This window comes from Lygodium microphyllum, chromosome 19 (genome assembly GCF_053477565.2).
Source record: "Lygodium microphyllum isolate KBCC chromosome 19, Lygodium_microphyllum_v1.1.10, whole genome shotgun sequence".
NCBI lineage: Eukaryota > Viridiplantae > Streptophyta > Polypodiopsida > Schizaeales > Lygodiaceae > Lygodium > Lygodium microphyllum.
The window spans coordinates 132,398,766-132,414,393 of NC_141153.1; the positions used below are offsets into that span (position 1 = coordinate 132,398,766).

The window sequence follows — 15,628 nt, forward strand, 5'->3', positions numbered from 1 at the left end:
AGCACAGGTCAGCAACTGTGACCTATTAGAGAGAGAGATGCTGTCTATAATAGCTTTTAGGGTATATTCTTGAATTTACTGCATCAAAATTCCATATTGAGCAAGGAAGACTTGCCATACATTATCGACTGCATCATTTCTGTCTTATGGAGTGCAATATAATGAAGTTCTGTAGGCAGCCTGCTAACTCCTCCTCTTCTCCTCCTCAAAGTTGGGCAAACTCAACCTTTGTCTGCTCCCAATATGTGTACACAAGAGGTGGTTTACCAACGGACAGATCACAAACTAAAGGTAGAACAAAGGAGACACCAGTGAAAACAGTATGCTGCCTCCCATTTAAAGATGAAAGCATCTGAAAGGCATCCTCTTCATCTTTTGGCTTCTCTAACACAATTCCATCGAGTTCAACCACGGTATCAGCTCCTATGACAATGTCCACTTTGGAATCATCCCTGTGGATCTGCTGAGAGACTTCAATCGCTTTATGCAAAGCAATTTTTGCAGCATAATCCTCTGCTGATGGAAAGGAGGACTTTTCAAGGTTTTCATCAAATGTCGATGGGATCACTTCTACATTCAGTCCAAGGCTACGCAACAGCTCGGACCTGCGAGGGGAGGCGGATGCAAGCACGATCCGTTTGGTGGCGAGAAGAGGCAGATGTCGCAATATCCTGGTTTGCAGGAGTGATAGCAAGTATAAAACAGTTTGGATTGTCAACATACGAGCGAACCATGTTTTCGATATCAGCAACTATACTTTCTGGTTGCCCTCATCAGCAACCTTTGTTAGGCCAGGAAGATCAATCAATGTCAAGTTTACAACATTAGGAGAATAGATACTGAGGTGGATTGGAACTGGCGAGATCTGCTTGCAGCGACCAGTCATCCTATCGGTTTCATCAGATATCTCCTTCCTCACAGCATCAAGATCTGCAAACCGTCTCTTCGGCAGATGGAGGAATTCGGCATACTCTGAACCCTTCTCCGTTCTATACAGCTGCAGCACAAAGGGCCTTCCATTCAAAAAGCAATCCAGACATGATATCACAACACCACATTCCCTCCTTATCTGGTTGCACTCCTCACAGAAGCGAGTCAATGGTAATTCCACGCTCACGTTCGGCCTTCAGCTTGGCCCTGAACTCCTTGATGAGAGCGACATGCTCTTCGTTGCCCTTGCTCTCTTCCTTCTGCTCGATCAAGGAAACGATGCGCCCAGAGGCCCCTTATCATTGGTGAACGTGATCTTATTCTTCTACCCCGTCGTCTTATCCTCAGCGGAGACATTCAGAATGCCGTTGGCATCGATATCGTAGCAGACAGTGATTTGAGGCACACCACGAGGAGCAGGGATTATCGATCCTACACACCATACAGCATGTGCTCCACACCACAACTGCCAGAAATCTTGTTCAGAGCTATATTCATGTACCCAGCGTCCAGTAATAGAGTCGTAGACTTCAGTGATGCTATTAAAAACCTTGGACTCCGCTGGTCCTGTTACAATAATTTTATAGCTGTTGTTAGTTTTGACAGTGACCATTCTGAGGATGTCAATGTGCCGGACTTGAAGTGGGCTAGGAAGAGACCTTTGGCATTTAGTTACTGGATTGCAAACCGTAAGACTTGGATGCTCTGTATTGCGACTTCTAAAGCACAGTAAACCCCCAGAAGATGCCATTAGGAGCACCTGCTGAGGGTCTAAGGAGCATTTGGCAAAAACAGGGATATTACTCCAACTATTTGAAACAGGACTGTATGTTGCAATAGCATTGGAGTTGCAATAAACTAGGAACCATGAGGCACGTGGGGATACCCTGGCCCATAGAGTCAAAAACCTGTTGGAGGAAAGAACTGCCCTCCACTTTTTGCACACACACTAACACTGCAGGAGATCGGTCACTGACAAGAGAGCAAACACCTTTTCAGCAAGATCTTGATGCAGTTTATCCCACTCACTACCGTATCGTAACACCCTCTTGGTGCGCTTGCATGTATCTCTCACCAGGGTTAAGCAAAGGCTATCTTGAACTGCAGCCATTCTGGTCAAGACTATCAGTTATCAGGTTATGTTCTCTGCCTCCGAAACAAAAGAACTTGCTTGCTCACGAAACCTGTGATTAAATCCAAAAAAAGTGTGCAAGAATCTTCATGCACAGCTTCCCATGCACAACTTTTGGGTGGTTTACACACTTCGAATGCGCAGCAATACGACATCCACCCCCTCTAAACCTGCGCATCCTCCGGATGTGCCAACTATCCAGGATCATTCAAGTCCACAAACAGGTCAAGTCCATCTTCTGATTCTAGTAGACCTGTTTCTCCATCGGCTTCATCATCTATGTCTTCTGTCTCATCAGCTTCTCTTTCTCCTATCTGTTCTTCTTCTGTCAATGCTTCAAGTGCATATTCGTCATCTTCTCTTCTCTTGAAAATCTTGACTCGTTTTCCAGCAATAGGCACCCTCAATACTGTTCCATCTAATTCAGCCAGCTCATAGGTACCATTGTCAAAAACCTTTTTCACTTCATACGGTCCAAACCATCTTTGAACCATTTTTCTCATGCTACTATGCTGATTTTCTAGACTACTGTCATAGACTAGAACCCAATCTCCTTCTTTTATGGCTCTAGGCCTCAAGCGATGCCTTAAATCAAACCTGTCCTTATTTCTGAGACGGGCTGCCTTCAAACGGTCAACGGCTAGCTGCACATCTTCTGCCCTTCTCTCTAGTTGACGAATCTGAAGGGTTAACAGCTCTTCCCTTGATAAATTCTCATGCCAAGGAAGAACACTCCAAGTGAGAGCACAAATTTCAGTAGGCATGACAGGTTTTTGCCCATACATCAACTCCACAGGCATGTATCCAGTAGTCACACTATGTGTAGAGCGATCAGCCCACAATGCAAAAGGAAGTAATCTCGGCCAATCTCCAATCCGACCTCTACAAGCTTTTGCCAATGCTTTAACTATTGGCGGATGTCCTCTTTCACTTTTGCCATTTCCCTCTGGATTATAGGCAGTAGTAAGAGCCAATTTAATCCCAAGCCGTGAGAAGAATTCTCTAGCTTCATCAGCATCTAGCTCTCCACGATCAGCTGTAATCTTGCCTAGACATCCATACCTGCAAAATATTTCTTCCAACAAGAATTTACATACTGTAGTGGTGGTCTTTGTCCGCAATGGTCTACCTTCAACATAGTTTGTAAGATCCTCCCTAGCCAAGACAAGATATCTCATCTGCCAAAGTCCCACTGGCAAAGTAACCAAGTCTACCACCCACTTGTAATGCATACATAGTGGAAAAGTCGGATGCAGCTCATCACGATGTCGCACTAAAGAGTAAAGCTGGCAATCCCTGCAAGTCTCCACAAAGTGAGAAACATCTTTATACATCCCTTTCCACCAGTATCTTTCTTTGATTTTCTCATAGGTAGCCCACACACCTCTATGTCCAGCCCATGAGCTCTCATGAAACTCTCGCATAATCTGTATCTGCATCGCTACATCACAAACTACTCTCAAGGGCAAGCCTCCTCTCTTTCTTGGATGCTTCCAAAGAAAACCATCTTTCAAGAAATACCCATAAGCCTTCCTTCTGATTTTCTTGAATTCATCATCTGTCCAATCAGCTCTTCGAGTCAGTGAACTTAGATACTGTCCAATTTGCAGCCACTCATCAACATAAAGTTCTTCAATAAAGGCCTCAACAGTAGATACATGACAATCATGAATAAGGACAGAAGCAGCAAACTCTGTCTCATCATCTTCTGCAAGCATTGACTCCTCATCCTCATATCTCGCTCTAGAAAGCATGTCAGCAACTGGATTATCTTTCCCTGCTATGTGTCAAAATTCTGGATTCAATGATTTGATATAGGCAATCCACCGAAGCATCGCTATATCTGGAGTCGAGCAACTAGTAATCATGCCAAGCAAAGGCAAACAATCTGTTTCCACAATAACTGAAGCTCCAATAAAATATCCTTTGTCACACTTCAGTGCAGTGACTACTCCCCACAACTCTCTTTTAATCTGCGGATATCTCCTTTGTCGCTCATTAAGAACTTTAGCTCCAAAGCGGATTGCATACCTATTTCCATCAGCATCATCCTGTCCCACAGCCCAACCTATGCCAATAGGGCTAGTATCAACTGTCAACATGATAGGCCGTCCACACTGATAATCCGCCTTGCGTAGAGTAGGAGCTGATTGCAACAGCTTCTTGAGCTTACGCATGGCTTTTGAATGCTTCTCATCCCAATGAAATTTCTGCCCCTTTCGAAGCAGCTGATAGAGAACATCTGCAATATGAGCAAAATGAGGTATCCAAATCATGTAAAATACACAAGCTCCCACAAATCTTCGCACCTCTGAAGTAGTCGAGCAATACTTTGCAATCCTGTTTATGGCATCCACCTTTGCAGGAGAAGGTTTTCTGCCATAATATCCAACCATATGCCCAACTATGATGACTTCATTAACAGCAAAGACAGATTTCAGCCCTGAAAGTGTCAAATTTACCTCCTCTAATCGTGTCAATATTTGTTCACAAGCATTCAAGTGATCAGCCACAAACTGTCTACATCCACGCAAATCAAGACTTTCATTCTTTTCTTCTTCTACACAACCCTTAATAGGCACATCATCTAGAAAAGGCATGGTAAACTGCGGAATATAGTCTCGAAGAACTCTATGCATAGCATTCATCATATGAGCAACTGAGTTTGTAGCACCTTGTGGCAAGGTACACATCCTCACAAGACCAATAGGTGTCCGTATAGTAGTAATATCCCTGCTTTCCAAGGCAAGCTGAAATTGATCATAACCTGAATATAAGTCACCTAGTGAATAGATGGCTCGTCCTGCAAAAGCCTTAGCAAATTCATCCACAACTGGACCTGTTCCCACATTCCTGATTGTCACTTTGTTCACGGGCTGCATATCCTGAATAAATCTCAAAGTACAATTCTTCTTTGGTACAGTAAACCACCTGTTAGAATAAGGTGCAGAAGAGGGTTCCAAAATCCCCATTTTAATCTTCTCATTCAGCAACTCTATCAGCTTTGGCAAGTGTGCTTTAGGCACAGGTATAGGACGTATATTCCATGGTACATGAGGAACAGTGAAGATGACCATGGGTGCAACCAATTCGGGACTAATGCAGCCAATTTCATGTGAAAAGAAAGCAAATGCCTTACCATGACGTCCAAGCATCTCTCTAAAACATTCTTTTTCCACTGGAAGCAAAAAAATCTTCATTTCCAATCTTCAATTCTGCAAGAGTTTCAACTGTAAACTTATGTCCAATATTTGCAGGATCCCTCAACATAGGCTGCTTCATAGCTTTTTCAATCTGCTCATCACTATCAGAAGGAAGCGGGCCTGCAACCGGCTTAACCTTCTTATCAACTGTTTTATATTTTGTGTCAACCTTGGCATCATTCAAGCACTCTTTTCTTTGCTGCAATTTCTGCAAATTTTCAGCATCTTTCAATTCTGTTGGCTGAAAAATTTCAGCCTTTAGCTCTATGGACTGCATGGGTGCAGTCTGAAACTTTGTATGCAGAATTTTTTCTGCATTCAACTCTGTTGGCTGAATGAATTCAGCCCTTGGCTCTATGGACTGCATAGATGCATCCTGAAACTCTGTATGCAGAAATTTTTCTGCATTCAACTCTGTTGGCTGAATGAATTCAGCCCTCGGCTCAATGGACTGCATAGATGCATCCTGAAACTCTGTATGCAGAATTTTTTCTGCATTCAACTCTGTTGGCTGAATGGATTCAGCCCTCTGCAGTTCTATTAGCTGATCAAGATCAGCCATAAATTCAGTTTGTTGAGTTTTCTCAGCCTCTAACTCTGTTTGCAGCATAAAACCAGAAATTTCCTGAAACATATCCAAGGTTTGCACAGGTATAATCTTTGAACCCTTGCATACATCAGTTTTCAGCATTGCTCTCATCTCAAACAATGTATCTGCATAAGACATCCCTTCATACAATCCATCCACATGCTCTTCTGCTTGCAAAATACCTGCATTCTTCAACTCTTTCTCCTTACGACCAATGTACTGCCTGGCAGCTCTAGGCAAATCTGAAATTTTCTGATAACTTACTGAACTATCTGAAGTAATCCCAACAAAGTTATTGGAGAAAGACTGGCTGCCAGGAGGCGAGATCTCCTCTTTTCTCCGCTCCGTACCACTGGCGTCTCGCAAGACAGCGGTACCTAATGAAAATCCAACTCCTTCGCAGGTAGTGGTGCCTCACGCAAGGAGTCCCTGTTCCTCGGATGGTTTACCCCAACAGTCATAAACTGAACAGATCGCATACCATCTTTACTGCGTATCCGCGCATAAGCTGATCCGTCATCCATCACTTTTGTTTCCATTCTTGCTTCTGTAATGAAAGGCTGTCCAAGAATAATCGGATAAGAGCATGAATCCTGAACAAAGCAATGATAATCCTCTTCAACATTACCAATAGAAATTCTGATACTCGGACAAGCAGCATACATATCACCAGAAGTATTATTGGCGGCTCTCATGCGCCAGCCATGCTCTGCATCCATAGGCCACTTGCCACTCTCATAAACACCTCGAGCAATAAGATTAATTTCAGAACCATGATCAACCAAAGCGATCAAGGGAATTTGTTTCCCTCCAATCCTTACCACTGTTTCAGTGGTTGCTCTAGCCCAATGACTTTGTGAAAAATGGCTACGAGGAATGAGAATAGGGGTCTCATCATCTTCATACTGCATAGGCTGCACTATTTTCTCCGATTGCGGATTAACAGAAGCATTCTCAACCATCACTGCATCATCATGCTCTTTCCCAAGAGCTCCATGCCACAAGCCCTGTAAAGCAGGTCCTTCCATCGCATGCCGTTTCCTCCGCAAAAGATCCTGCATCTGATCCTGTATTTCTCTTCTAGCAATCCCAAGAGCCTCTCCAACAGTAAAAGTGACTTCACTATTCAAAATTCTTTCATGAAAAATCTTACTCATATCCGTTTGCATATCAAGGTCTGACAAGAGCTTGAATCCTGGCTCTTTTCTTGGTTGCCTCTTTTCTTTCTGCTTGTCTCCCATTGGTTGATCAGAACCTGTTTGAGCTGGAGAATTTGACATAGGTGGAGCTGTAACAGGTGGTGAAACAAAGTCACCCCCTCTAGTCTTTTTGGAGGAGCTAGGACCCTCCTCATCTCTTCTTCTCTTTTCCTCAACCATGGCATCTAAACCCTGCATTTTAGCAATATAAGAAAAAATAGAATACCTGTCAACAGGAGAATCCCATCCTGTTTCTCCTCGGATGCTAGAGCCCACACAAGTCATAGTAGAAGTTTGAACTTTCTCTCTTCTCGCTATCTCCAAGGCCGAAGACCATAAAGCAGAGTCTCCATCAAATTTCTGCTCAAGCTGGACTCCAAAAGCTGAAGCATCTCCTCTAACACTCACATAAGCTGATCGCGCAGCCATATCATCAACAAGCTTCTTCATACCTCCCTTACCAAAGTTCGTGTCAAGAGGAGCGCCAGTCTCTGTCAGCCATATCTTCCCATCTTGTCCCCAGAACACTACATTCTTCTTACGTGCTTCCTGAAAAGCATCACAATCTCTGCAGTGTTGGTGCTCTGTACTATCACACCAAATACATCGTCGCCCTTTTCTTTGACCAGCTGGAAAAGCAGTCACTGGAGCAGGTGCTACAGCAGGTACTGACATAAGTTGCTCCTTTAACTTACCAACTTCAGCTTTGACTGCTTCAATCGTCAAATCCGCCAAGCCTTTAATAACATCATCTACAGATAAGGGCACTGAAGCAGCAGGTACTGGTGGATTCACAACAGGAGGAGTAGGCTTAGGCAAAGAAGCTGCAGCAGGGGTAGAAGAAGAAGTCTCCAAAGATTTTTCAGGAACTGATCCTGTATTTCGATGCAATCTGACTCTCCTGCGCTGCTTCTTGACAAGAGCATTCACAGCATCAATGACATGTCTCCACTCAGTCTTTAAACCTGAATCAGTAGCTTGATCTTCCAAAAGATCATCCAACTTTTCCTGTAAATCAACATCTGCAGCTTGCAAAAATAACTCCACTTTCTGCATCTCCAAAGCTTGCTGTTCAGTCCCATCCAACTGATCATAACGGCTTTCAAACTCTCGCAGAAGAGCGGTAACAGAAAGTCCCTTATTAGGCATAGAAACCCATGCTAAAAAATTCATGCGATTCATAAGACCTGTATCCTCCAGGAAATATTCATCTTTTAATGCCTTTTTAAATTCAGCCCAACCTGCATGTGCCTCTTGAATTTCTGCAATTCGACCTTCAAGAGCGCGCACCACGATCCGCAAGAAGTAGCGGCTCCAAACATCTTGAGAAACCCCAAAAAACTTCATCTTTTCTTCATACAAATGCAGGTAAGTTGACACTTGCTGGCCATTAAACTGCTTCATCTCCTGTTGGACAGCTTTCAAAGCCTCCATAGCATCACTGTCTCGTTTTGCATGAACTTGCTGCTGCATATACATGGTAAATGACTGAAACAGGTTCTTCATGACATTATCATCTGTCATCTCTTCTTGCGAGTCTCCCATCTTGCTGATGACGCAGCACTTCACGTCGGGTTCACCAGAAATGTCAAAGAGATCGTGCAAGGGCTGCTGAACACGGAGTTCAAGGTACAGCAAGGAAAGAGGCTAACAAGAAGATCTCAATATTTGATCCCAAAGTTCACTATATAGCAAGAGAAGAGTCAAAATAAATGTCAAAGTATGACAATCTGTCCTCAGCTTAACAATAATCATAAGAGCTTGGTTTTCAGGGCACCAAATAAATCAATTAGATTCTGGATTTAGTCATAACCAGCTTGTTAAAACTCCAGGACCAACAGATTAGTCTTCTGATAAGTACAATCATTAGCTTCAGACATATATACAGCACAGGTCAGCAACTGTGACCTATTAGAGAGAGAGATGCTGTCTATAATAGCTTTTAGGGTATATTCTTGAATTTACTGCATCAAAATTCCATATTGAGCAAGGAAGACTTGCCATACATTATCGACTGCATCATTTCTGTCTTATGGAGTGCAATATAATGAAGTTCTGTAGGCAGCCTGCTAACTCCTCCTCTTCTCCTCCTCAAAGTTGGGCAAACTCAACCTTTGTCTGCTCCCAATATGTGTACACAAGAGGTGGTTTACCAACGGACGGATCACAAACTAAAGGTAGAACAAAGGAGACACCAGTGAAAACAGTATGCTGCCTCCCATTTAAAGATGAAAGCATCTGAAAGGCATCCTCTTCATCTTTTGGCTTCTCTAACACAATTCCATCGAGTTCAACCACGGTATCAGCTCCTATGACAATGTCCACTTTGGCATCATCCCTGTGGATCTGCTGAGAGACTTCAATCGCTTTATGCAAAGCAATTTTTGCAGCATAATCCTCTGCTGATGGAAAGGAGGACTTTTCAAGGTTTTCATCAAATGTCGATGGGATCACTTCTACATTCAGTCCAAGGCTACGCAACAGCTCGGACCTGCGAGGGGAGGCGGATGCAAGCACGATCCGTTTGGTGGCGAGAAGAGGCAGATGTCGCAATATCCTGGTTTGCAGGAGTGATAGCAAGTATAAAACAGTTTGGATTGTCAACATACGAGCGAACCATGTTTTCGATATCAGCAACTATACTTTCTGGTTGCCCTCATCAGCAACCTTTGTTAGGCCAGGAAGATCAATCAATGTCAAGTTTACAACATTAGGAGAATAGATACTGAGGTGGATTGGAACTGGCGAGATCTGCTTGCAGCGACCAGTCATCCTATCGATTTCATCAGATATCTCCTTCCTCATAGCATCAAGATCTGCAAACCGTCTCTTCGGCAGATGGAGGAATTCGGCATACTCTGAACCCTTCTCCGTTCTATACAGCTGCAGCACAAAGGGCCTTCCATTCAAAAAGCAATCCAGACATGATATCACAACACCACATTCCCTCCTTATCTGGCTACACTCCTCACAGAAGCGAGTCGATGGTAATTCCACGCTCACGTTCGGCCTTCAGCTTGGCCCTGAACTCCTTGATGAGAGCGACATGCTCTTCGTTGCCCTTGCTCTCTTCCTTCTGCTCGATCAAGGAAACGATGCGCCCAGAGGCCCCTTATCATTGGTGAACGTGATCTTATTCTTCTGCCCCGTCGTCTTATCCTCAGCGGAGACATTCAGAATGCCGTTGGCATCGATATCGTAGCAGACAGTGATTTGAGGCACACCACGAGGAGCAGGGATTATCGATCCTACACACCATACAACATGTGCTCCACACCACAGCTGCCAGAAATCTTGTTCAGAGCTATATTCATGTACCCAGCGTCCAGTAATAGAGTCGTAGACTTCAGTGATGCTATTAAAAACCTTGGACTCCGCTGGTCCTGTTACAATAATTTTATAGCTGTTGTTAGTTTTGACAGTGACCATTCTGAGGATGTCAATGTGCCGGACTTGAAGTGGGCTAGGAAGAGACCTTTGGCATTTAGTTACTGGATTGCAAACCGTAAGACTTGGATGCTCTGTATTGCGACTTCTAAAGCACAGTAAACCCCCAGAAGATGCCATTAGGAGCACCTGCTGAGGGTCTAAGGAGCATCTGGCAAAAACAGGGATATTACTCCAACTATTTGAAACAGGACTGTATGCTGCAATAGCATTGGAGTTGCAATAAACTAGGAACCATGAGGCACGTGGGGATACCCTGGCCCATAGAGTCAAAAACCTGTTGGAGGAAAGAACTGCCCTCCACTTTTTGCACACACACTGACACTGCAGGAGATCGGTCACTGACAAGAGAGCAAACACCTTTTCAGCAAGATCTTGATGCAGTTTATCCCACTCACTACCGTATCGTAACACCCTCTTGGTGCGCTTGCATGTATCTCTCACCAGGGTTAAGCAAAGGCTATCTTGAACTGCAGCCATTCTGGTCAAGACTATCAGTTATCAGGTTATGTTCTCTGCCTCCGAAACAAAAGAACTTGCCTGCTCACGAAACCTGTGATTAAATCCAAAAAAAGTGTGCAAGAATCTTCATGCACAGCTTCCCATGCACAACTTTTGGGTGGTTTACACACTTCGAATGCGCAGCAATACGACACCGCTCCCTAGTTGCAAGGCCATGAGGATGGTTTAGTGAGCATAGGAGCCCACAAATAGAGCCCTAGAGCTAGTGTTTTTTTGGTCCCGACAGTGCTGCATATGATTTATGGAAGAAGGTATGTGATCTTTATGACAAGCAAAGTCTTGCATCTCAATTGTATTGGTTGAAGAAGCTTGTGGACCTTTGCATGAAGGAGAGAACGCCTATATCTACTCATTTGAATGAGTTCCACTCTATTTTCAGCCAGCTTATCTCACAAGACATTCACTTTGAGAATAATACTATAAAGTCTTTATTCTTGCATATTACACTACCAGAGTCATGGAGTACACATTTTGTACTATTATGAGTGCTAATCCTTCGAAAGATGATGATGTAGAGAGTGCTTTACTTACAGAAGAAGTAAACTTGAAGAATAATAATGTAGCTTGGACTTCTCATGAACTTATAGTTAGAGGTAGAAATTGTATAAATGGGAATAATAACTATGAGATAGAGACTCACATCCCAATAGGGGCAAATCTCAATCTTGTGGCCAGTCACATAGTAAGTCCCATATTTGTAAGTCCTCTTTAACATGTCATTATTGTGGGCAGCAAGGTCACGTTAGGCTATAGTGGCATAAAATATGCAATAAAAAGGGCAAAGGGAAAGTACATGATAATGTCAAATCTTTTAATGATCATGGCATTTTTCCTAATTTTGGCATGAAGATAGAGGAGATAAATGTCTTGGAGTACAATTTCGATGACTATATTCTTACTGCTTTATCACTTAATACTACTTAGTTGATCGATACTCCATCTTCTTACTCTCAATTTTGGCTTACTCTCAGTGCTTCATCACTTGATGCTACCCAATTGATGATTGATGCTCCATCTTCTTATTCTCAGTGTTGGCTTCTTGATTTGGAGGCCTCACTTCATGTTACCCTGCATTGTCACTAGTTTCATAACTACCGTACTGTTATGGGTTTTGTTAGACTCAAAGATGACATTGCGTTGGATATCATTGGTATAGGTAATGTTAGACTACAGTTTTGGTACTAGTGCTCCTTTTGTGCTTCATTATGTACCTCATGTCCCTACTTTGACTAAAAGCCTTATCTCAACTAGACAATTGAATGATGATAGGTATCATGTCTCTTTTGGTGATTCTGTATGGAAGACCATCTTGTATGCACAATTATGAGTCTTTGCATGTGAGGCTTTTTGCCATATTCCCAAAAAAAAGCATAATAAGTTAGATCCAAAGTCTATCAAATGCATCTTTCTTAGATATGGTGATGTAGGTGATATGGGCTATTGCCTTTGAGATATGCAGGCTTGGAAGGTTATTCATGACCATAATGTTATATTCTATAAGGAAAAGATACATAAGAGACTAGAGTAGGTGATTAAGGTACGTAGGGTGATCTTCTAGGAGGAGCCTCTTGTTATGGCAAAACCAACCCTATTTAGTAGACTGTGTGCTACAACCATTAATGATATAGTGACCTAAGATCCGCTTGTTGTACAAGATCATGTGGTTAGATAGAAAAAACATGTCATATAGATCCCATAGCCATTTTTGAGATGCTCCACTATAGCCTCATGTCCTCTTGATCATTATGAGCCCTCTATGGACTATGCCATGGTGAAAGACTCTACTGAGCTACTTACCTATGAGGAGGCTATGCACAGAGGTGATTCTTATTCTTGGGAGAGAGCCATGCAATTTGAGTTTGATTTGTTGAAAAAAAGTTGTATAGGGAGCTGATGGGACCTAAAATGGGCCGGCACTAACTATGGCACTAGCCGGACCTCATGCATACGACGACACACAACCCTACCACACAGCCTCACGGGCCAGGAGCGTCTAAAACTCACTTTGCACTGAATGCTTATGACGATTTTGCGTTTGTATCCAATATGTAGTCCAACGTTCATCTTCCCTTCTCCTCAGAGGGAGATCCCATAACATATAGGCATAATGCCTCGTAATACATACATAGGGAAGCACCTCTCTGCTGATTGCCGCGGCTCCACCTGCGACTCTCCTACACCTCGGGGATTGGCCCAAGATGCATCGCTAACACATATAACATTCACACAAACTCCACTCTTTCATAATTGAGCATTCCAAGAGATTTTTATTTGCCTCACAAAACTTTCCCCAACAGAAGCATCCGTCTAAACCTACAGCTTAGGTTTCTTGTCCTCTTAGCATTGGTCAAAGTTTATCAATCAAGTGCAATGCATTTCAAGAGGTACCACATGTCATGCTTGATGTAAGGTGTATGAAAACTGTGCACAACCATTTTATGATTTAAAAAAACCAGCCATATGACGTGCGAAAAACAGCCCTTTCATGAATTTTAACTAAGCGTTACGTGCTACGCTGCTTTAGGGACTAGCACCAGAACTTCCGTACTACTAGTCACCTATACTTAATTATGGAAAAATCCCTAAATGCTATGCACAAAGAGGGAAAACAGAATTTATATCTTTTCAACAATTAGATCATCGCACAAACTTCATTCCCCCCTCACCGTTTAGGTGTTGCTGCGGTGTATATATGTAAATGGTTGTTTTGTATCATTTTTGTATGTAAAAAGCAATAAACACGGACTATAACACAAAGGACAAGGCCAAATTGAGGCTTGACCTCATGCTTTAACCTTGCCAAATATTTAGCACATAAATCTTATTTTTCCATATTTTTTAGCATGCAAACTCCAATTTTCTCTATTTTTTACTATTTTTTCATGTTTATTATTCATGAAAAATAGGTATTTTCTGATTTATTTGTATTGGCTTATTATTTTGATTGAAAATTAATATTTTCTTTGATTTTTTTTCTATTTCCACTCCTTTTGCCCAACTCAAAATCCAAAAAAACACTAATTTCTATTAAAAATGCCATTTTGCGGGTTTTAAAGAATTAATAACGACTCTAAATCATTATGGGTTCTACAATTATGTAGTTACAGCCCTCAAACATGATGCAAACAAGGTTCAAACAAAAATTCATCGCATATGAACAACATTTGGACTATGAAACAACAAAAAGAAGCAAATTTCTTCATAAAATTGGAGCATACCGCGTGTCTTGTGTGTTGCGGGTTTTTTAAATAATTATTTTAGGCATACCATAGACTGACCAGCAACCATTCTTCAATACTGAACCTCTTTCCTCAGCCTCCTCTTCATCTTGAAGCAATCTGATCATGGACAAGCATTCTTCAGCCCCTCTTCTTCTTGATTTCTTGCACATGAATTGCCTCTATGCAAGAGAGAGATGGAGAGAGAAAGACTGGTTTTTGATCTCTTGACTCAGTGCATCATTTCTTGATCCATTTGTGGTGATGGAGGGCGAAGGATAGAAGCATCTCAGGGCCAAGAGGGCTCCTCTCCATTCTCCTTATTAGAAAATCATGAAAGATGGGGGGAAAATGGGGCGCAAAAAACTGATGCCCTCCCCCCCCCCCCCCCCCCCATCATTTCATTTTGTGGCTATTTGGATCTTAAGCTCTTTGTTAAGAGCTTTTAAGCTCTTAATCAAATTATCTAGTTCATGCCTTTTTCTTTCACACTTCCGGTAAGTGGTTTTTCGCTTTTGGAGGGGCAAGCGACATCGAATTCAAGATCCGTCTAGACGACTGGTTCCGTGGCATCGAAATCTACAAAGCTCGGCCCTGTGACCCTCTTTTCAACTTTCAGATCCAGTAGCTGCTTCACAACCTCGAACCTTGTGGGGATTAAATGGGGGATCAAACGACCTCGGAATTGAGGTCTGAGACTTGCGTTGGATTCCTGACGTCGTTTTGCATCTACGAAAACTCCAACTCGGCCATCCACCATCATTTTATTTTCCATGAAAATTAGCACTGGTGCTTTAGGGACTTGCCGCTTAAAATCGTACTGATTGCCACCGTCGCCTTCGACGAAGTCTATTTTTCCCCAGATATTCATAATTTTTTGTTATTTTTAAGCACTTCTTGACAACGAAAATCATCTGTCATTGGTGACCACGAGATAGGGTGACTCAGCCCGTCGAATCCCACGAATAGATCTGCACATAAACAACAAAAAGGAGCATCAAGATAATACAAAATAGATACATAATACAACATATCACATCTCATACCCTACCCCCTGACAAAACCAAGGCATGAAATCTACGAGAAGTAGGCCAGCATAATCTGATAGAAATTCTGAAGCCAGTTGCTAACCAACTGCTCCAACACAGCCAAGCTAAAAAGAACTATCAAAGAGGTCCGCCCTAAGTGGTGGTCTGAACTACCTACCTAACTAAGAACAACTCAACTAGGAGCTCCTACTAGGCGAGAACTCCTATAGCCTGATCAAAAGGTATTATCTTTTTTAGCACAGTTTTTCTCTTTTAGGTTTTTATTTTCAATACTCGGGCATGTAAAAAGGAGGGAGCTAAGCGTAGTGACCCAAGGAGAACAGGGCATCGGCCTCTGGT

The 15,628-nt window shown here is 42.6% G+C and overlaps 1 protein-coding gene and 2 pseudogenes across 1 annotated transcript; all 3 read right to left on the bottom strand.

Moving 5' to 3' along the window:
- Positions 1-205: 205 nt before the first annotated feature.
- On the bottom strand, positions 206-1,006 carry LOC148020396 (uncharacterized; annotated as a pseudogene).
- An 8,138-nt stretch (positions 1,007-9,144) lies between these two features.
- LOC148020397 (uncharacterized) lies at positions 9,145-9,804 on the bottom strand (annotated as a pseudogene).
- Positions 9,691-11,080, bottom strand: LOC148020398 (uncharacterized). The gene is made up of 2 exons (XM_087699688.1): positions 10,148-11,080; positions 9,691-9,952 (listed from the first exon to the last, which is right to left on the bottom strand). Exons 1-2 carry the CDS (start codon positions 10,978-10,980, stop codon positions 9,691-9,693), a joined length of 1,095 nt encoding a protein of 364 aa, XP_087555814.1. The 5' UTR covers positions 10,981-11,080.
- Positions 11,081-15,628: the final 4,548 nt, after the last annotated feature.